This window comes from Mus caroli, unplaced genomic scaffold (genome assembly GCF_978045245.1).
Source record: "Mus caroli unplaced genomic scaffold, Mus_caroli_1 scaffold_16, whole genome shotgun sequence".
Lineage (NCBI taxonomy): Eukaryota > Metazoa > Chordata > Mammalia > Rodentia > Muridae > Mus > Mus caroli.
This window is the reverse complement of record NW_028227271.1, coordinates 49,005,128-49,028,987: the sequence shown is the minus strand read 5'-3', so window position 1 is coordinate 49,028,987 and position 23,860 is coordinate 49,005,128. Positions and strand designations below refer to the sequence as shown.

At 41.0% G+C, this 23,860-nt stretch overlaps 1 protein-coding gene across 4 annotated transcripts in view; it reads left to right on the top strand.

The window, feature by feature from the left end:
• The window catches only part of Col14a1 (collagen type XIV alpha 1 chain), a 232,495-nt gene that overhangs the window by 34,692 nt on the left and 173,943 nt on the right, over positions 1-23,860 (top strand). For all 4 annotated transcript variants that reach the window (XM_021183602.3, XM_029469983.2, XM_085831724.1 and 1 more), the window contains exons 3-5: positions 6,168-6,284; positions 9,282-9,425; positions 12,751-12,840. In XM_021183602.3, the coding sequence (XP_021039261.1) occupies positions 6,168-6,284; positions 9,282-9,425; positions 12,751-12,840 (351 nt within the window). The remainder of the gene's footprint in view (positions 1-6,167; positions 6,285-9,281; positions 9,426-12,750; positions 12,841-23,860) is intronic.

Here is a 23,860-nt window from a genome sequence, read left to right as displayed (position 1 = left end):
ATTTCTGTTTTAGTGAATACACACACACACAGTGAATATATATATTCACTTCAGTTGGTACTCGGTGTGACCTGCCTTCTTTTCACTGTAGTAGAGGCATGATGCCCATAGGAGCTATTTATACATTACAAGGAGTTGACCCTTGATTTTGTTGTGCCGCTAGCTTCATACTTTGTTTCCTTGAGGAGGTTTTTTTGGGTCAAGTCTTTTTGGGTTCTAGATAAACATCTGCATTTCATAAAGAGTATTTACAGTCCAGGCTGTTCTCATTGTTTTCTGCTGGCAGCTTAGAAAATTAGCTGTTGACTAAAGAGATGCTGAGGACCAGGAACTCACACAGCATTCAAAGAAAAATAGCCTATGCAGGAAGTCTGCAGATGTCCACTGTCTAGTCTAGCTATTCCGAATGCGGTTAGTTTCTCTGCTCTCCTTGAGATGTCAGCACACCTGGCATGCTAACAGAGTCCACTGAACCTCTCAGAATTGGCTTAGATCAAACTCCCACCTGCCTGTTGTCCCTTTCCACTTCATGGGTCCCAGGTAGTTCAATTTCTCACTAATGCATTCATGTGAAAGCTTGTTAGAGATTAATGCAAACCCACTGATTTGAGTGAACTCAGAAATGTTACTTCATATTTTTAATTCATATTTGTCATATTTCCCGCAAAATAGAAATGCAGTCACACATAGATTTTCCTCCTGAGTTTAAGACTGAAAAAAAAAATACTTGCTATGTTCATTAAGATGCTGGGTGTTAAAAAAAAAAGTTGTTCTTTTGATAAATTTGTATTTTTCCATTATTGAGAAAAACATAAACTCTTCCATTTGTTTCAAGTTGAAACTATAAAACTAATGTTCACACTTTGGTCTTCATTCTTCTTGAGTTTCATGCATTTATCAAATTGTATCTTATATCTTGGGTATCCTAAGTTTTGGGCTAATATCCACTTATCAATGAATACATATTGTGTGAGTTCTTTTGTGATTGTGTTACTTCACTCAAGATGATGCCCTCCAGGTCAATCCATTTGGCTAGGAATTTCATAAATTCATTCTTTTTAATAGCTGAGTAGTACTCCATTGTGTAAATGTACCATAATTTCTGTATCCATTCCTCTGTTGAGGGACATCTGGGTTCTTTCCAGCTTCTGGCTATTATAAATAGGGCTGCTATGAACATAGTGGAGCATGTGTCCTTTTTACCGGTTGGGACATCTTCTGGATATATGCCCAGGAGAGGTATTGCTGGATCCTCCGGTAGTAGTATGTCCAATTTTCTGAGGATCCGCCAGACTGATTTCCAGAGTGGTTGTACAAGCTTGCAATCCCACCAACAATGGAGGAGTGTTCCTCTTTCTCCACATCCTCGCCAGCATCTGCTGTCACCTGAATTTTTGATCTTAGCCATTCTGACTGGTGTGAGGTGGAATCTCAGGGTTGTTTTGATTTGCATTTCCCTGATGATTAAGGATGTTGAACATTTTTTCAGGTGTTTCTCTGCCATTCAGTATTCCTCAGGTGAGAATTCTTTGTTCAGTTCTGAGCCCCATTTTTTAATGGGGTTATTTGACTTTCTGGAGTCCACCTTCTTGAGTTCTTTATATATATTGGGTATTAGTCCCTTATCTGATTTAGGATAGGTGAAGATCCTTTCCCAATCTGTTGGTGGTTTTTTTGTCTTATTGATGGTGTCTTTAGCCTTGCAGAAGCTTTGTAGTTTCATGAGGTCCCACTTGTCAATTCTCGATCTTACAGCACAAGCCATTACTGTTCTATTCAGGAATTTTTCCCCTGTGCCCATATCTTCAAGGCTTTTCCCCACTTTCTCCTCTATAAGTTTCAGTGTCTCTGGTTTTATGTGAAGTTCCTTGATCCACTTAGACTTGATCTTAGTACAAGGAGATAGGAATGGATCGACTCGCATTCTTCTACATGTTAACAACCAGTTGTGCCAGCACCATTTGTTGAAAATGCTGTCTTTCTTCCACTGGATGTTTTTAGCTCCCTTGTCGAAGATCAAGTGACCATAGGTGTGTGGGTTCATTTCTGGGTCTTCAATTCTATTCCATTGGTCTATTTGTCTGTCACTATACCAGTACCATGCAGTTTTTATCACAATTGCTCTGTAGTAGAGCTTTAGGTCCGGCATGGTGATTCCACCAGAGGTTCTTTTATCCTTGAAAGTGTGGACACTGTGCACCTTCTTAGAATTGGGAACAAAACACCCAGGGAAGGAGTTACAGAGACAAAGTTCGTAGCTGTGATGAAAGGATGGACCATTTAGAGACTGCCGTATCCAGGGATCCATCCCATAATCAGCTTCTAAACGCTGACACCATTGCATACACTAGCAAGATTTTGCTGAAAGGACCCAAATATAGCTGTCTCTTGTGAGACGATGCCGGGGCCTAGCAAACACAGGAGTGGATGTTCACAGTCAGCTATTGGATGTATCACAGGGCTCCCAATGGAGAAGCTAGAGAAAGTACCCAAGGAGCTAAAGGGATCTGCAACCCTATTGTTGGAACAACATGATGTACTAACCAGAACCCCGGAGCTCTTGTCTCTAGCTGCATATGTATCGAAAGATGGCCTAGTCGGCCATCAATGGAAAGAGAGGCCCATTGGACTTGCAAACTTTATATGCCCCAATATAGGGGAATGCCAGGGCCAAAAGAATGGGAATGGGTGGGTAGGGAAGTGGGGGGCGCTATGGGGGACTTTTGGGATAGCATTGGAAATGTAATTGAGGAAAATATGTAATAAAAATATTAAAAATAAAAAAAAAATAAAACTAAGGTTTTTGTTGTGCTGTAAATAGCCCTCTCTACTTATGCAAGATTAAAGACAAGTCTAAGGAGATATTTTTCTTGAGAAATGTCCTTCTGTGCTTACTGATTCCAAATGCCTGGATAATTGTAGAACAGTGTCTCAGTCAGGGTTTCTATTGATGTGATAAACACCAGTCAAAAGCAACTTGAGGAGTAAAGGGTTCATTTCAGCTTAGAACACTCAGGTCATGGTCCATCTCAGCGAGGGAAGTCAGGGCAGGAAGGCAAGGCAGGAACCTGGAGGGGGGAACTGAAGCAGAAATCATGGAGGAGTGATGCTTACTGGCTTCCTCCTCATGGCTTGCTCAGCCTGCTTTCTTATAGCAGAACTCAGGACCACCAGCCCAAAGATGGCACCACCCACAGTTGGGCTCCTTCACACCAATCACTGATCAAGAAAATGCCCGACATACCTTCATACAGGCTAGTCTTATGGAGGCATTTCTCAGTTGAGACTCTCCTCTTCTGAAATGACTCTAGCTTGTGTCACGTAGCTAATTCTCTGCTTATTTAGATCATTGCAATTTGCTAATCTGATCTCGATATAAAGAACTGAACTTGGGTTACCTTCAAAACCAGTACCATGGATTTCTTGTGGGTCACAGACCATTTTACCCTCGTGTGTGAACTTGAACAAGGTTTTCAGACACTGTTCCTTGGTTCTTTATCCTAAAGTCAGGCTAGTGATATATTTTTGTGAGGATTTAAATGAGTTCTTAAACTCCATAGTTAGCTAAAACGAGAGGAAGGGGAAGAATTTTTTTTTGTTGGCCACCAATAGTATCGTATCAGTTAGTCTAATGTTATGATCTATGATTCGTAGAAAGTGTCAGTTTTTCTGAAAGTAAAGAAACTGGCTTTGGAAGGCTTGGCATCCAATTCAGGCTGTTCAGCTGATCAGTGACAAAACTGGAAATCAAACCAATGTCCAAGCTTGCATTGTTCCTCATGTCTTTTCAGGATGTCTGCTTCTTTCCTCAACACTGGATCACAGAGTAAGAAAAAAAGGCTGAGCACAGAGTGGATAGTGGGTGTGGCATTTCTGCTAGTGAATTCTTTTGTTTAGATATTACAAACTAAAAATGTTCATTCTAAAGAGCTTCCTTTTGAAACCCTGCAGCATTTACAGAGGGTTCTGAAATGTATTCTGAAGTTTTAATGACTTACACGAAGGTAAAGAGATCTTAGCACTTTTGTGAAATTTCAGAAGATCAAATGCTGTGGCCCGAGTCGTGATCACGTGCTACATACCTGACATGGCTAAATCAGATTTTCCAGAAGAATCGACCAGACTTTAAAAAAACACAGTCATTTTGCATTTGATCCCGAATTTCTTAATGATCACTATCTCCAATGACTTATTTATTTATTTACTCTGTTAGAATTATGTATGAGAGTGTGTGTTCTTATGAGTGCAAGTGCCTGTCAAGGTCAAAAGATGCCATCAGATCCCCTGGAGCTGGTGTTACAGGTGGTTTTGGGTCACCTGACACAGGTTCTGAAAACTTGGGTCACCTTGAAAAACAGTACCTACTCTTTTTTTTTTTTTTTGGTTTTTTGAGACAGGGTTTCTCTGTATAGCCTTGGTTGTCCTGGAACTCACTTTGTAGTCCAGGCTGGCCTCGAACTCAGAAATCCACATGCCTCTGCCTCCCAAGTGCCGGGATTAAAGGCGTGCGCCACCACGCCCAGCTAACAGTTCCTACTCTTAACCACTGAGCTATATGTCCAGTTCCTCTCAAATGTTTTAAGATTAATATTTTATGATCATAACATGCCTGAAGTAGTTTCCTCAAATATTATATCATAAAATTTTTTTGAGTGTCACAGTGGAAAACCTGAGTCATACATGCAATGGTCTCTGCAGAGTAGAGAAGCTTTCATGTTCTAAGTAGGAAAACACACCATTGACACATAATGATGTCATTCTGCAAGATTGGCTTCAATTTCTAAAGGAGACATACCCTCAATTTAATTAATTAACTTTACACTCCTATCGCTGCCCCCTTCCTGTTCTTCCTCCCACAGATCATCCCCTCATCCCCCATCCCCTTCTCTTCTGAGAGGTTGGGGGCTCCCTGAGTGTCCCCCTCCCCTGGCACATCAAGTCTCTGTGAGGCTCAGTACATCCTCTCCCACTGAAGCCAGATAAGGCAGCCCAGTTACAAGAACATATCCATAGACAGGAAATGGATTTAGGGATAGCCCCTGTTCCAGTTGTTTGGGACCTACAAGAAGACCAAGCTGCACATCTGCTACATATGTGAAGGAGGTCTAGGTACAGTTAATGTATACTCTTTGGTTGGTCGTTCAGTCTCTGAGAGCACCCAAGGGTCCAGGTTAGTTGGCTCTGATGGTCTTCCTGTGGAGTTCCTATTCGCTTCAGGGCCTTCAATCCTTCCCCCAACTCTTCCAAAAAAAGGCCCTCAAGCTCCATCCAATGTTTGGCTGTAGGTTTTGCATCTGTCTGAGTCAGCTTCGGGGTGGAGCCTTTCAGAGGTCAATATGCTCCTGTCTGCAAGGATAACAGAGTATCATTAATAGTGTCAGGGATTGGTGCTTGCCCATGGGATGGGTTTCTAGTTAGGCCAGGTATTGATTGGCCATTTCCATAGTCTCTGTTCTATTCCCTACTCTTGCATTTAGTGTAGACAGGATAAATTTGGGCTCACAAGTTCTGTGGGTGGGTTGGTGTCCCTAACATTCCACTGGGGGTCCTGCCTGGCTATAGGAGATGGCCTCTTCAGGTTCCATATCCCCACTGTTATGAATCTCAGCTAAGGCCACCCCCCTTAATTCTTGGGAGCTTTCCCTATCCCAGGTCTCTGGCATGTCCTTGAGATAACCCCATCCCCTATCCCCACCAGTAGCAGAGTTCTGTTCATTCTCATGGTTATTTGGCCGTCTCTCCTGTCTCTCCCACACTTAATCCCGAATCCCTTCCATTACCCCTCCACATCCCTTCTCCCACCCAGTTTACTTCCTCCATCTGTCTTGTATAACTATTTTATTCCCCCTTCTAAGTGAGATTCTAGTATCCTCACTTGTTCCTGCGTTCTTGTTAGCTTCTTTGGGTCTGCGGAGTGTAGCATGGGTATTGGATAATAACGTTTATCCCTATGTCTTAGGTCAGTGCTGTTTGACAAAGGGGTACCCTTGAGAGAGAAGCATAAGCGTTCACATCTGTCGTACTTTGCTCACTGACTGACTTGTTATCAGGGTTGTAGAAAGGACATCTTTCGCCACTGAGTGTATTTTGGTTATGCTACTTTGACTCTGTAATTTAAATTTGAATATTTTCATGTTTAAGTCATATTTGTTTTTTTTCCTTTCCAGTGGCTCCACCCACAAGGTTAAGATATAATGTGATTTCCCATGATAGTATACAGATTTCATGGAAAGCACCAAGAGGGAAATTTGGTGGCTACAAACTGCTCGTGGCTCCAGCTTCAGGTAAAGAAAGTTCGCTATATTTTCTTAGGAACATTTTGTGCATGGATGGTTAAAAATATGTTGTGCTGAATGTTGCACAGCGGAAGACTTGATTTAATTTAATTTTTGAACTTGACAAATTCTCTTCTCATTAAGGAAATAATGCTCCCCAAAGTATAAGGTCTGGGCCTTGGACTTACCTGTGATGAATTCTTCTTAAGCTAAACTTTCCTGAAATTTCAAAACCATTAAAAATAAAAATACCACTGATGTTTTAATATAGAATAAATACTTTTGATCCATGACACACTATGGCAGTTTGAATATGCTTAGCCCAAGGTGTGTTAGTATTTGTGGGTGTGGGCTTTAAGATCTTCATCCTAGCTGCCTGGAGGACAGTCTTCTCCTAGTGGCCTTTAAATGAAGATGTAGAACTCTCAACTCTGCCTGCACCATGCCTGCCTGGATGCTGCCATGCTCCCATCTTGATAATAATGGACTGAACCTCTGAACCTGTAAGCCAGCCCCAATTAAGGACTGTTACCATGGGAACACTTCACCAATGCTTCTTGGCTCTCATCCTCACACACAAGTACATAATAACTCCCTCATTACATCATGACCTCAGTGAATCAGCTACTTTTCTTGCTGCCATGATAGAGTGCCCGGCATAAGGAATCCAAGGGGGAAGACATTTATTTTGGCTTCTGGTTTCAGAGGTTGACTCCGTGGTTGCTTTGTCTGTCCATCACAGCAGTAGGCATTTGTGACAGCGGACAATTGTCTGGTTCACAGCTGACCTGGAAGCAGGCATGGAGAAAAGGGGATGATACTTCCACTTAGTTGCTCTCTCTCTTTTTCCTTTGATTGATATACACCTATAATACATGTTATTATAATATAATTATAATGGGTTATGAAGAAGGGCATATAAAGTTGGACTTCTTTCTGTTGAGGACCATTTCTCAACTGATTTCGTGCTCTTAAATGTGAAATTATTTGATTTAGAAATCTCAAAAAAATAAAGGTAGATAAAACATCTAGCTTCTTGTCTGGTCACTAATTTTAAATAGTATGGATTCATTCCGTTACTACCTTACGGAATTGGGGTATTTTCTATGTCAGGTCTTGAAAATATTTTCTCAGTCAATAAGTACTTTAATTTCTACAGATTAATTGCTAATTATATTACATTGTTAAGCACCCGAAACACACATCACTGAGGAATAACACAGGTCTTAGAACTGATTCAAGTGCTTCGTGAACCAAACCTCAACATGACCATCCCATTCCTTCTGAAACAGTGCACTCAAACACTAGAAGCCTAACTTGTTTAAATACCTCCAGTGGCAAATGAGTGAAATTATTTCTTAATGAATAATTATGCTATCTACTGTTCTTATTATAGTGGCCAAAGCCGATCAGCCAATTTAGACTCACTAGAATCTACTTGGTTAAACACAGCAAATAAAAGAGAGTAATAAATGCATTTAACTGCAAAACGTTTATGGACATTTTAGCTCTGTGAGTCATGGTCCAAGTCTTTTTTATGTCAGTCTTTCCCAAAGAATGTTCCATGGTGTTCTGCAGGGCGCTAATAGCCGTTACACAACAAAATGAGTTAATAGTCAAATAAATTTGGGAAATGCTGGCTTAGACAGAGCTTAAAGCATTCATTTTTTTTTTTGGTCATAGGAATCAAAGTATTTAACAAAATCTGTCTTCTAAAAAGAGACTGTAATAGTCAGGGTTTTCTAAAAAAACTTTTAAGAAAAGTATAAGTTTCATTATATTTGTGTATTTCATAATAGATTTTTCTGAGACTTAACTTTTACTTTTAAAATATTATGTGTGTGTGCTTGAATGGATACAGTGACCATGTATTCCAGAAGAGGGCATTGGATTCCCCTGGACTGGACCGTAACTGGAGTTACAGCCAAGTGTTAGCCAGTCTGTGGGTGCTGGGTATTGGACTCTGTCTTTTGGAAAAGCAGCCAGTGCTTTCCATCACTGAGCCATCTCTCCAGCCCCAACTGATGAGTTCTTAATGATAGGAGTTTGTGAAACACGATTTCACATCTTGAACAATAAGGCTAACGGACTTTGGTAAGAGAAAACTCAGTTTCCTCCCTTAGTGGCAGGCAGAGTGTATAAACAGCAGACAATATTTCAGGTTAGATTATTTTTATTGGGATGTAGTTAAAATTTACTATAACATACTACATTTGATTAATTTATACCTCTCTGAGGGCTGTTAGAGGGACAGACATGTAGAATCAGTTTCCTCCTGTTTTTTTCAGATTGTTCATTACTGCCATAAATGACAGATAATTATAGAAAATCCAAAGATGCTTTGGAGGTTTGCATAAATAGTCAGTATTATCAAAGCGTTTCCAGGAAAGTTGTAGATGTCAGTCTAATTTGATGGGAATTTTGCAATTTTATTTATTGAATCAAACTGACTTTTAAGTATGCAGGCAGTGAGCTTTCCCTTCAACGACCTGAGGCAGCGGTGGGCAGATGTAAGATGATTAGGCTGTTAATGGTTCAAGGGTGCTTCTGCTTACACTAGGGAACAGAGGACCGCAGTGGCAGCAGCGTGGTTAATAGCATCCAGCCAGCTCATGGGCCCCGCTGCAGATTCAAGAGGCGGTCTCTTCTTTGAAGACTGAACCTGATATCCTCGAGAATCTGTTTTCTTATCTTGTACTGTGGTTTCTCTCAGATCATCAATGAGATAGAGTGCTATCATGCAAATCTCTGGTGACTAAAGCAGACAGAATATGCTGAACATGACAATAAAGGTTACATTATACATGTATGAGTATGCGTCATTCAAACGTTGTTACCATCTGATATATATATCTCAAAGTGTGCTGTGCATGGTAAATATTTAGAACCAATATTTTTAAAAATTAATGTCTGTCTTTTAACAATCTTGATTGTGGTTGATAAAAGTTCTCAGTTAAATGCAGTCACTCCCAGCTAAGTATGGATTGTCGTGCTGTTTTATTACAGGAGGAAAGACCAACCAGATGAATCTCCAGAACACTGCAACAAAAGCGATTATTCAAGGCCTCCTGCCAGAGCAGAACTACACAGTTCAACTCATTGCCTACTATAAAGACAAGGAAAGCAAGCCCGCTCAAGGCCAGTTCAGAAGTATGTATTGACAATCTTTAAGTACCACCTGGGGCCCTGCGCTTAAAATAGTAGATGTAAGAGGGGGTTTTGAGATAGAGTCTTTTCGTTTTGACCTTTAAATAAAGAGTCTACATGTCCGAAGGTACAGATGACGTGTTTGAGATCCCCCATCGTACAGAAGCTATTAAGAGGTTTTAGGTTTTAGTCTTAAGTCAGTCCCGCCTCTCCTTGTGTTTTTACTCCAGTCTTCTGCCTCCTAATTTGCTACAGTCGTACCGAAAATGACGCCTCTTAAGGACTATTAGGAACAGGAAATGAGCGGAGGAGCCTCAGTCTGGTTCACTTGAGTTAAAGCTTTGAGATTGATAATTTCAAGTGTTGCAACGGAGCAGCGGCGGAAACCCCCAGGCCCTGGAAAGCTTGCCCAGTGGTTGTTAAAAACCACTGATTCCCACCCGCTTTTCTCTTGTGGGCAGTCGCTGGGTCCACCAGCCTTTCTCTAGACAAACTGTAAGCATGATTCATTCATGCTATGATTTAGCTGTTATCAATGTGGGTGAGGTAGGGGTTTTTGCGCTATTTAGGTAAAAATGAGGTTTTTTGAAGGGCCTCTTCTGTATTTATCTGATAGTCCTGGTCCCTATATTCTAGAGCTCAATCAAGCTTGGTTTCTCTTCCTTGAAAACTCCCATGGTCACATGCTGGAAAACGGTGGTCATGAGAAGGACTTGTGAAACGTGGATTCTTCTTGAACACAGGTTTTTGATACATAAACAGTCTTTCCCCCTTTTTCAGATTTTAAAAGCAGAGAGCAGCTCTGGTGCTCGTGAACGCCGCTTTGCTGTGGTGTCCTGGTTCTCATTTCTACCCTTGTCCTGTTTCTCACACTCCTAGCCTCTCCTCCGTTTCCCTCTTCTTCCCTCCTCTCATTCTTCTTTTCTTTTGAGGCAGGGTCTTGCTTTTTAGTTCAGGCTAGCCTAGAACCCACCAGGTAGCTCAGGCTGTCGTGGAACTTGTGAGTCTCCAGCTCTTTTGTCCCCGATCCTGGGATTAAAGTGTGCATCACCACACTTGGCATGACAATTTGGTTCTAACTGATTTTGTTCCTACACGAAGGTAGCAACATTTATTATAATTTCTGTGTGGACTTGTGGCCCTACTTCCAAAGGGACTTATTTTTTCAAATTCACGTCTAAGCTGGTGCTGTGGTCTGTTTTGGAATGCTTCCAAGCCGTCGACTTTTCTCTTCAGAAGTTTGTTCCACTGGCCTCTGCTTGACTCAGCCTGCCTATCTTAATAGTGAGACATAAGTGCTCCCCTTCCGGGAACAGATCTGCAGATCCCCACATCTGAAACCACTCTCATCTTGCCCCTAGCATTTCTTAACCCAAAATTTCCTCATATTAAACTGAAAGGTGCATTTTATTTTAGAAAATGTAAGTGACCTGGGTCACAATCCAAGTGTGGGTGGGGTGAAAGATGTAGATTTGGAAATAATCCACAAAGGATGAGATTTTAGATGGTTGGATGATAAAATTATAGTCAGAGTATTTAGAGATGGCGGGCAACTTTAGTATAAAGTCATGTTTCAGGAATGTAAGGAGGAAAAGAATCCAAAAATGAGAACATAAAAGACAGGGTGGTGGAATAGAAAAAAAATATGATTGTATCTTTGCAAAAACCGAGAACAAAGATTTTTAAAGAGGCAGGATGCTGATTAAGAAAGGGGTCTAAAGATGGATACAAAATTAGATTATTGAATCTAGTAAGGTTAAAGTATCTTATAATTTTCATTATTACTTCTAGCCCAGAATTACATCTCTTGGAATCAGAAAGACGAGAAGGGTTTTAAAGACAGGGTTTCTTTAACTGAGGTGACAATCCCTGAGCAGATGACAAGTCTTGGAAGCTTTCAGCAAAGGCACAAAGACCAGTGGGAAGGACAAGGAGTGGTGCTACACAGACAGGGTTGATAGGACCATCTCCTGGAGAAGACGGCAAGGATGCAGGAGAGATGCTCATCTTCCCTGTGCAGCCAACCTACCATCAGAGCTTCTCACTTCTTCCAAGTGCATGAAATAATTAACTGAAATACCTTGCCCTTGGTCTTTTTTTCTTGCATGTTCTCAGCACATTTTATATGTATAGATATACAATGTGACATTTGGTGAAGGCCTTGAAATCTTTGGACCAGAACAGGTAGGCAGGCTGTTGTGAAGTGTCAGGCATTCAGTACAGTAGAATATTAAGCCAGTGATTCAGGTGGATATGAGCATACCAAAGGAGTATGGGAAGTTGTTAGCCTCTGAATATTGCCTTTCTGAAGTGACAAACACTACCATCTAAGTATCAGGATTACTTTTTTTGGCATTTTTCTTAGTAAAGATTAATTATATGCTATGGGTTTAATTATGGCCTTTTCGTATATGTACATCTTATATACATTTGATCATATTCATCCTCTTTCAGCATCCCACTTCACTCCCACCGATTCCCTTCCTCACTCCTACTAGACTCCTCCCATTATGATGTCTTTTGCTTTTCTTCTTTGTTTGATAACTCAATGGGTTCCCTCAGGGTTGCTTGCAGGACCGTGGGTGAGAGGTTGTTTACAGGACCATGGACATCTTACCAGCTATTTACATTCACGGAGAAAATGTTACAGAAACATTTTTTTTTTTTTTAAAAAAAAGTTTGGGAGGAAACATGATGTGGTTCTCTACCTTCTCCTGAAAACATAGCAGATACAAACAAGAATGTCCACCGTTATTATCTTTCTAGAGTGGGAGCTAAATTCATACACTGAGCCCAGAGACGTGAGGCTAAGGCCAACCAATGCTTACTGATTTTATAAGCTATGGTTTAGCATCTTGGCTTCTCATTCTTTTGCAGATGGGATAATCATGTCAGCTTTACAGCTGTTTTGAAGTGTTAAATTGATTTAATGCATTTGTCCACGGTGCACACTTGACTTAAGCCTTAAGAAGTACTTTTTTTTTTTTTTTTTTTTTTTTTTTTGAGACAGGGTTTCTCTGTATAGCCCTGGCTGTCCTGGAACTCACTCTGTAGACCAGGCTGGTCTTGAACTCAGAAATCTGCTTGCCTCTGCCTCCCAAGTGCTGGGATTAAAGGGGTGCGCCACCACCACCCGACTTTTCATAGCTTAGGACAAGGTTGAAGGAAATGTCCGATCCAACACATGGAGAACAGTTTGTACCATGGTACTAATGTCTGTCATTACTTTTTGGTTTTGCAGTGATTTTAGTTAAACATAGTGAATATGTATATTTGTATATATTTAAAATGTTAATACCACATATTCCTTTCTTTCCTTTTCTTCTAGTTAAAGATTTAGAGAAAAGAAAGGATCCAACAAAGCCCAAAGTCAAGGTTGTGGACAAAGGAAACGGAAGTAAACCAACTCCACCAGAAGGTCAGATACGTGCTTACCTCACTTTGGGTGTGGCTGGCTAAACGGCAGACAATATATGTAGTAGTCTGGCCCATCAGCAGAGATGTACAATCTGTTATGAAAAGAGCCATTGACTCTTTTCTCTCTACCTTCCCAGTGACTGTCAGCATTTGGCAGGGGAGGGTGGGGGGACCTTCCATTCACTCTCTACAACCAACTAAGCATACACAGGAAGCCTGTCCAGTCATATTCCTTGCTGTATCTTTTGCTTCTTCACTTTAGGACCTCTCCTTGTGGATACCTCCCCCCAGGCAGGAGTCCATGGTTAATGGTCTATTCCACTCTGTTCTCATCTGTGCCCCTCCTCCACTGTGTTATGTATTTTTAAAACAAGTGCTGCCCATGCTGGATCCCATATCTTGATGTATAGCACTAATATTTTGTATTTTCCACAGGGCTGTCTTCTTAAATCCATGACTTACTTAAATTAAGTCATTAATTTTAAACATGTGGCGATCTTAAACATATTCATTTGTTATTAGTGACTGACTTTATTGCACTGTCTTCAGGGAATGTGGTATGCAGGGATATTTTTAAAAGTTTGTTGAGATATTTTATTACTTAAACATGGCCAAATGGTTAGATTCGTTCCACATGTCCTTGAGAAAAATGTGTTTTAATTTTCCCTACTAATGTTGGTCCACTTCTATTTGAAACTGGCGATTTTCAATACTCGTAATGCTGGTGACGTACACAATGAGAGTTACAATTTCTAGGGAAAATTTACTTTTGTTATTTATAATGATCCCTTTTATAATTAGTTGTTCAGTATTCATCTCAAAGCCTAAGTGTCTAAAATAAATGCAGTTATACCCTCTTTATTGGGTATGGTATTCACAAAACCATGCCTTCTTGCTCTTTAAACTGTCATTGTACTTGTGTTCCCGGGCTTATAGTGAGCAGTTGTATGGTGAAGGCTGAGTGTCTTTTAAACATTCTATCTTGCCATTGCTGTATTGATTTATAGCCATTTTCACTGATGTTTGCTGAAATTGCTGATAATTTGGATTAATTAATTATGTCTCACTTTTCGTATTTTTCCTCCTCTATTTGTAGTCTCTGTTTTCTTTATATCTGCCTTACCCTTCTCCTGGCCTGGAAGGTGTTCCTTCTTTTGTGTTTCTTTGATATGATTGTATTGAGATTTGGCATACATATGGAATCTTAACAAAGACTACAGCAATTATAGCCTCATCATGTCTCAACAGTCCTTACAATGCTGTCAGGGTATCATACCATTGTCTGCCTACCAGGAGTTGTTTCCTGCTCTGTTTTTGTTACCTCTTGCATTTTATCTCATGTCAATTTCACACAGCCCATATAAGCCTGCTGTTTTAATGTTTATAACTTCCAGGTGAGACATATATCTCTTAGTAGCCTAAATTCTTGTATTTACACGTGCAACCATATAAATCATCCTAGAATTGCTCATCTGTACATGTTGCAAAATAGTCAAAGTAGCCACATGGCCTGTTAACTAACATTTGATATTTTATTTTAGTGTGTGGTATAGAAATGAAGGTTCAAAAAAAAATCTGAGAACCAGGTCTGATTCCACAGGTTCGTAATTTTGGATAATTAGGAAGCTGAGGCAGGAGGATTGCAAACTCAAGACTTGCCTGGTCCGCAGCATGAGTAGAAGGCAAGCCAGGGGAATTTACTTGGAGACACTGTCTCCAAGTAAAGAGCAACAACACAAAGCAGAGTCAGGATGTAGCTCAGTGGCAGAGGGATGCGTAGGACGAGGCAAAGCTTGGGTTAACTCTCTTCTCTCTTCACTGTGCTCTGTCACTCATTTTTAATACAGTCAGGTTAACTTGAGTTTGCAGACTACTGATGTGCTTCCAAAAGTCAAAAGTTAAATAAAGGGCAATAAAAGAGAACCCACCCTTCTAGCTCTACTCATCCTAAGAACCAGCCTGTCTTTTCTTTCATCTTCCTTGGGGTGGGGTGGGAGGGGCAGTGCTGGGAAGTGAGCCCACCCAGGACCTAGAGCCTGCCTGGCATATCTTTCAATAGTGACATCCTCGACACCCAGTTCATCAGGCATTTTAATGTGGTATTCTTTTTTTTTTAAAGTTCTCAGTTAATATTTGGATTAACATTCTTTGCCTGTTTATGCTTAGAGGATATTTGAGATAAAAATCTATGGGTTCATGTGGCCTCAGAATGTATTAGTGGTAGCTCTGTATTACCTTCTCTATTCTTTGTTTTAATACGTATGAGTTTTGGAAGCACAATATAGGCCAGCTTTAGGACAGGAGTAGAAACATGAGCGGAAGCCACTAACCAGTTACTCAAAGTCCCTCCCAAGACTTAGCATAAGTCTCTTCCAGGATGACATAGTCCCATGATTCATATCAAACTATGTTGTTCTTTATTTTCTCTACAGTGTGTTATCTTCTGGAATGGGTATCTATACTGCAAATAGCTCAGAGACAATTAGTCATATTTCACATATTTCAAAATTTTAGCTGAAAGGCAAGGAGTTAGGATGTCTATCTGAATTTCTGTGCAGGGAGATAATTACTTGTTTTTAATGTACTTTCCGAGTTTCTTCAGTACTTAAAAACCAGCTTGCAAACAAAAGTGGTATTTGCCTCTGAGCACAATGTTGGCACATGGACATGAACGGTTACTTCTCCATGGCTGTCCAAACAGCTTTCTCTAGTTATTTTTGGAATTTTGCATAGGAACATAGAAAGAGATTGGAAAAGATTATGGGCCAGATAAGAAAAGAAGCACAAGGTTTCTTTCTTTTCTGATAGTTTTTTTCAAGTCTCTTTTGTCCTATCCATGTACTAATGGGGCTTGACCATGCTTAGCTTCTGATATCAGGCAGGATCAAGCAATTTCACATGGTATAAACTCTTTGTTGTTGTTGTTCTCTGTACTAGAGAGAGAAGGGATGAAACTAAAACTCCCATTTTCTTTTCTTTTTAAATTTTTGTATTTTTTTCTTGATACAATAGAGCTGTGATTTTCTAAAGAAAATAAAACCCCAAAAGAGATGGACTTGCTATTCTTTCCAAAATAACAATAGTCCATGGGCTAAGCCAAGTCCTCTGCTATTTTTTAAGTGATGTTTTATTGGGGTCCAGCTTTGCTCATTCCTGACATACACTCTGTGGCTGCTCTCCCACATCACCAGAATTGGCGTGTTTCAGAGGAGATCATATGGCCAGCAAGTATTTCCTATCTTGACCTCTTCAGAATATAATTGTTGATTCTTGCTTTAGAGTGTTTAAACCTTTCCAATGTTTTGGTACTAAATCCCTTACTAAGTTGATTTCTTTTCTGAGACCGTTTGGTCTGTTCTGCTATTTTCAATCAGAGCTGCTTAGGATTTAATCTCATTTACGAATCTTCAAAAGGTTCCATTTCATCTATGCCCACCCACATATATGTTTTGTTTTTTAACCTGAAACATGAGAACTCCTGAGTTAGCTGTGAAGATTGAACGAATTATTGTAAGTTAAGGAGTTAGAAGGCAGTGAATACTATTTAAGCATTTATTATTAATATTAGAATACTCCAAGCTAAGCATGTGGTGGCTCAACCAAGCAGTCTTAGCACATAGCTAAGGTTGGAGGATGACTTTAATGTCAGCTTAGGCTACAATTCTGAGATAACCTGGGCTACATGTTGTTAAAACAAACAAATAAACAAAAACCATACACTATAATAAAATAAACAAGATCCTCCAAATACTAGAGAATATATTTATAGGTCAATTTCTATTTCTATCTCTCTCTGTTGCCCTCTCTCCCTCTCTCTCTCTTTCCCCTCTCTATCTCTGAAAGAGTCTCATATACTCTATGCTTGTCTCAAACTTGCTATGTAGCTGAGGCTGGCCCTTGAACTCCTGACCTTCCTACCCCCAACTCCCCAGTGCTGGGATTTTAAGTGTTTACCATCATACTTGGCTAAGAGGCGTATCCTTTAAGTTTGACAGTAACTGGATAGAGAAGATTTGATATTTGTCAGTAGACTGGGCAAGCACTGAGGTATCTCCTGGTGATTAACTGTTGTTCACGGTTGGTAGATGTCTACTCTCATGGAGCTTGCATAGACCCGTGCAGCACAACACAGGCTTCCTCTGGCATCTCCAGATGAGGAGCCAGCTCTGAATTATGCAAGCTAATTATGTTTGGATACAGCCAGGTCCTCTGATGGCTTTCAAGGCACATTTTCACATCCTAACTTCACTTTTGACACCTTTATGGTTCTTAATGCATAACCGAGAGACTGATTTAAAAAACATTATCACCTTTCCACTAGTTTTCCAGGGCTTACACATGCCAAACTCAAGATTGTGGATTCATCTTGGAAATAGTGGGGATATTTGGGATTTAAATGTCAGCTAGACAGGGGGAATGAAAGATCAGTTAGAACATAAGCATATAGGTGGGTTTTTAAGCAAGCACTGGATAAATTCTGACTCCATTTCCATAAGTGGGGCATTGGGCTGTAGATGTTGCCTTAGTTAGGGTTTCTGTTGCTGAGAAGAGATACCATGACCATAGCAACTCTTATAAAGGAAAACATTTAATTGGGGCTGGCTCACAGTTTCAGAACTTTAGGCTATTATCATCATGGTGAGAAGCATGGCAGCATTCAAGCAGACACGCAGGTGGATAGAAGAGCTGAGAGTTCTCCATCTTGATCTGCAGGCAGCAGAAGTGAATGCTGTTCTGTATCTGGCTTGAGCATTTGACACATCAAAGCCTGCCCATCATGATGCACTTCCTCCAACAAAGCCACACCTACTCCAACAAGGCCACACCTCCTAACAGTGTCAGTCTCTCTGGGCCTATGGAGGCCACTTTTTAAAAAAAAAAGCATTTATTTATTTTATGTATATGACTACATTGTAGCTGTCTTCAGACACATCAGAAGAGGGATTTGGATCCCATTACAGATGGTTGTGAGCCACCATGTGGTTGTTGGGAATTGAACTCAGGACATCTGGAAGAGTGTCAGTGCTTTTAACCACTGAGCCATCTCTCTAGTCCTATGGAGGCCACTTTTATTCAAACTACCACAAATGTGGATTAGACCATCACACCCAACCACAGGAAACTTGAAAAATTTGTCAGTGGCCAATTTCATTGTTTTTTGAACATCATAATGTATACTTAAACACATTTAGATACCTTTGTATGTGTATATATGTGTATGGTATGTGTGTGTGTGTGTGTGTGTGTGTGTGTGTGTATGAGCAGAACCTCACAGCTCACGTGTGGAGGCTAGAGGATAATAACCTCATATGTCATTTTTCACTTTTGCCTTGTTTGAGATAGGGTTTCTCACTCATGTCTGTGTATGCCAGGTTAGGTGGTCAGTGAGATTCCTTGGTCTATTCTGTCTCTGTCTCTTATCTTGGTATAGGAGAGCTGGGATAACAGATGTGTGCACGGTGCCATTCCTCAGACTCTCGGTATTCCAACCCAGGGTCTATTGCTTGCGTGGTAGATGCTTTATCTGTGGATCTATTTCCACACTGTTACTTGCACTAAGGTTGCATAAACAGGTCTGTCATTCACCTTGGTTCCCGATGCAACTGAGTGCAGTTAACAAGAGATACAGTAGGCGGTGGCTAGCATGACACTACAAATGCTGTATAGTAAACTCGTGAATAGGAGAAACACACTGTCGGAAACCAATGCATTTTATGGTAAACACAAACCTCAAGCATGGTCACTTATCAGCATTTTCAAATATTATTCTCAGCACTTAGTCTGTGTGCTATATTTTGTAAGACTGGTCATCACCAGCATTATCACAAACAAATGAGCCATGCATTGCACTTCGTTCTGAAGGTAGTGATCTCACTAGATGACAGGAACATTTCAGCACTCTTATAGAATATGGGACACAGTGTCGCATACACGGTCAGTTATGGATGGAAGTGTTCCTGGGCAATGCATACCTGTGTTCAATCACTGTTGCACCTAGGGCCCCAGTCCCTTTTCCTTGCTGTGTCTAAATACTTGACAAGAAGAGACTTAAGGGAGAAGGGCTTCATTGATTTTTATTTATGATCTGAGGAGTTATAGGCCATCATGGTGGGGATGGCATGACTGGCATGTGGCATGTGACACGTGGCAGTGGGAATGTGTGATAGCTCCTTTCTCACATTGCTGTGGATCTGGAAACAGACACAGGATAGGAGGCGAGATCATGCTATAGTCTTACAGCATCACTTCAGACTCACTTCCTCCTGTGCATCTCTGCCTCTTAAAGCTCCTGCAACTCCCAAAGCTAGCCGGGGACCAAGTAGTCAAAGATAAACCAGCCTTTGGGGGACATTTCCCATGCAGACAGTAACAGTCATCCCATGGAAGAATTGAAGACAAACAAACAAACAAACAAACAACCCTGTGAAATGTGTAACTTGCCCATTTATCTCTGCTTGGCTTCAGATGCTCCTGGCTTTACAAGAGTGAAGTTTTTTTTTTTTTTTTTTTTTTTTTTTTTTTGCAAAACAGTGGTTTAACACATGCATCATCCTTCACTGGGTGTGAGACTCCAAAGGGGCAAAATTGGTTCTTGGGTGCAGAGGCTGAAAATTTTATTTATTCCTTTTATGTCCATAGCTTAGGTATACATAAGTGCATAAACAGTAATACAGTAATGACATCAGGATTTCATGAGGAGGTAATCCGACATAAAACATGTCTAGAAGGTCTTCTTATGGGAAGATAACTTTATAAGGTTGGGAGACCCTGACCTGTTGCAACAAATGTGCAGCAGAAAGACTCTTTCTTTCATTTCAGTTTTTTTTTTTTTTGCCCCTGGTTTGCTCTCTGTGCTTTCCCTAATGTGTTGTTGAAACACAGAGCCACTGCAAAACTAGTGAGTCAAGCTCAAGGCAGTAAATGCTTTGTGCACTTCCTGGAGCCTGAGTGGCCAGGCTCTGCATGACATCAGAAAAGGAGTGGCTTTCCAGTCTGAATTTGGGAGAATAAACAGAAGCATTATTGCACGGGTAGTTTTTGTCTCAAAATTAATTTTTTTTTCTTCTCACTGTCTTTGTTATTGTGCCAGCATAGCTTAGACAGCATCCAGGTTTGGGGTCAAATAGTCCCTGAAATACCGTCCTCCTCTGCTTTCTGTCTAGTTGTGCAGTCTTGGACAGTTTAACCCTCTAAGTGCCAACTTTGTTTTACAAATGAGCACAATACTCACTATTAGCATGTAGGGCTGTGGAGGGCAGTCAACACTATCATGTATGGCTTATATTAGGATCTTAAGGAAATTGTGTTTTTATTCCTGTTGTGTGTGTGTGTATGTGTGTGTGTGCATGTGTGTATTTTAAAAAGAAAATAAAGTCATGCCTCAGTAACTATGAAGACAGACTCTGAATCCCCTTTACCCAAACTTGAGCCTGCTAAAGTGCCTTAAATAAACAAATAAACAAAATTTAAAAATTATTTCAACATGAATATATAATACACATATCCTCCCATGTGTTTCAAATCATCTCTGGATTATTCATAGTACCTAATAGAGTAATGTAATAGAAATAGATGTTATACTGCGTATCAAGGGGGAAAGGAGAAATGTGTACATGTTCAGTCCAGATACAATTTTTAAAGTACTTTCACTTCACGGTTGGCTGAGTCTGTAGCTTCAATCTGTGTCTTTAGAAAACTGGGCATATCAGCAACAGTGACTGTACTAGTGTCTCATGGCTCCTCCTGAACTGTCTGTGGATAGCTGGCTTGTTGGGGGCTTAAGGAAAGAAGCTCTGAATCCGGGAGAAGACTGAGAGAGGCCATGTTTATTAAAAGATCTTTAAATACAGCAGAAAGAAAAAATTCTGTTTCCTTTCCCTTTCTGTGCCACAAGTTATAGGGTACACATTTTTTAAAAAGGAGACAAGATCAGTCAGTCAGTAACCACAGAGCCCCACACTCTATTCACCTGTTCCTTTGATGAATCCTAGCCCACCAAGAGTACAAGGGAATTGAACTTTTCCTAGTGTTTGACCTCCAGATTTCTCATTCTTCCTCTACAACCTTTGGTATTTACCAAACTTTGGACACCTTCTTTTTCTTGGACACTTATTACTTTCAACTCATAAATTCTACAGTAGTGAGAACTCCTAGCTTCCAAAAAAAGCAAAGGAAACTTTCAAATTTCCATATTTGAGAAAGAAATTGTAACATTTTAAACAGCTACTTTGTTACTGTAAGTACTGTTAGTGACTTTGGCAGAGTCCATCTCTTTTCAGAATGGTGGAGCTTCTCTGATCAGTACCTAAATTCTCACTTGAGAGTATTCTAGAATGTCTTATGTCTGTTCCTGCAGAATGAACTATTGGCATCAAAAGGAGCAGATGTTTTGGGCTTAAAGTTGTCAAGGACTCCTTGTTATTAGTGAATTAGTCACAGGGATTGCTGAGCTATTGAGTTCATAGGCATTTACCTAGAACAACTAAGTAGACAGCCCTGTGTTCAGAAAAAAAATCTGTATGATTGCAGAGCCACATACCTTAGGACAAGATGAAAACAAACGGGACTGTTACGCACTGGCTCTAGACTTTGAGAAAACTGTATCTGAAAACTGGTGCTGAACCCAAATAACTACTCAAATTGTCTTCGCTCACTACCCGCTAGGTTCTGGATTCCCAAATGAAAGACACATGCGCAGCCTTATATTTTAATATGCCTTAACAGCTCAATGGCTGGGCCACCTCCAAACCTCCACATGGCTAATATACTCCCCTCTGATATTCCTGAGTTATTACTTCTAAAACCTACATTCCATCTTGGCTGCTCTGGACCCAGCCCTGCAGCTCTGTCAGGCTGAGTTTCCCAGCACCTACATATTGGCTACATTCTCTGTCCAGCACACCTCAAGTGTAGCTTCTACTCCTGTAGCTTCTACTCCTTTAACAGCATTGTGGCTTTCCCTCTTCCTGCTCCTTCCCCACTCCCTTGCCAGGGAATCCTAAAGTCCTGCCTCTGTCTCCCTGCTCAGACATTGTCTGCTGCCAGCTTTATTTACCACAACTGGCGATGGGACAGGCTCCCTCAGTGTCTTACATGTGGAGGTGCAGATTCTCATTCAATTTTGGGGACCAAATTAACATAATGCATGCAGTATTAGACCAAATCCACAACAGAAGCAGAGCTGATAAGACAAAATAGCCTTTCTAGAGTCACTGTTGAAGAAGTTGGGAAGTAGCTGGGCAAGTGTAAAAACGAATATTCAAAGCTGATGTCATATCAACTATGTTAGGGAGCACTGTGTTTTCTCAAGTCAATCTAGGTTAGATATCTTTGTTGTGGTAAGTTCACTTTTGAGAGGGTAGATAATCTCTCTCTCTCTCTCTCTCTCTCTCTCTCTCTCTCTCTCTCTGTGTGTGTGTGTGAGAAGTGATTGAAATTGGAGGTGTTGGGGAAGGAATAACTGTGTTGGCATGCAGTGAGGAATAAATGCAGACAAGTCAAAAGTGGTAGAGATCAGTAAAGCTTTGCCAAGCACAATCAATAGTTTAGCTCAGTCTTGTGGTTGGGGAGGGAGCAGGACTCCTATGATTTAGCTTTGGAAGTTATTAGAGAGCCACATAGTTAGGCCAAAGAGAAGATATTTGAGACTCTCAGTTGTCCCATCCTTTCTTTCCTCGATCTCACTTTTTTTTTCAAAAAAAAAAAAGAAAAGACTTTTAAAAAGTTATTTATTCACTTTACAACCTAGTATCTGCCCTTCCCCTCCTCCCAGTACTCTTTCATGCAACTCTTCCCCCCCCCACCCCATTACACCTTTCACTTTTCTTTTGAGGAGGAGAAGCCCCCTTCACACACACACACACACACACACACACACACACACACACACACACACACACACACACCCTGCACATCAAGTTGCTGCAGGACTAGGTGCATCCTCTCCCACTGAAGCTAGGCAAGGCGGTTCGTTTAGCAGCGTGGGATCTACAGACAGGCAGGCAATAGACTCAGGGACATCCCTGCTCCAATTGCTGGGGGATCCACACGAATACCAAGCTGCTAATCTGCTACACATGCACAGAGGGCCTAGGTCCAGCCAGTGTTCACTCTTTGGTTGGTGGTTCAGTCCCTGGGAGCCCCAGAGGGTCCTGGTTAGTTGTCTCTGTTGGTCTTCCCATAGAGTTCCTGCCCTCTTTGGGTCCACAGTCTTTGTCTCAACTCTTACGTAAGACTCCCTGAGCTCTATCTAATGTTTGGGTGTGAGTTTCTGCATTTCTTTCCATGGGATGCTGGGTGGAGCCTTTTAGAAGACAGTTATGCTGAGTCTCTGTCTGCAAGCATAACAGAGTATCATTAATAGTGCCAGGGATTGGTTCTTGCCCATGGGGGTCTTGATTTGGGGCAGTCATTGTTGGCCATTCCCTCAGTCTTTCCTCTGTCTTTGTGTCTGCACATCTTGTAGAAAAGACTCCTTTTGGGTCAGAAGTTTAGTGGGTGAGTTGCTGTCTTAATCTCTCCACTGGGAGACCTGCCTGGCTACAGGAAGTGGCCACTTCAGGATCTATCTATATCCCCTACAGCTAGGAATCTCAGCTAGAGTCACTCCCATAGACCTTTTGTTGCATCCCCATCCCAGGTCTCTGGCACATCCCAGAGACTGCCCCCCACCCCCAGCCAATCTCTCTTCTCTCTTCCCTTGTCTCCATACATATGATCCTCCCATCCTGCTCCCCTCCTCATCCCTTGTCCACCCAGTTCCCTCCTCCCTCAGCCTCCAATATCTACTTTGTTTTCCCTTCTGAGAAAGATTCAATCATCCTCCCTTGGACTTCTTCGGGTTTGTTGGTTATCCAGTACTTTATGGCTAATACCCACTTATAAATGTGTATATACCATGCATGTCCTTTGGGTCTGTGTTACTATGTAGCCCAGGCTGGCCTTCAATGGATGAGAATCCTCCTGCTTTATTCTCAAGTTCTGTGGTTACAGCTATGCATCACCATGCTTGGCTCATCTGT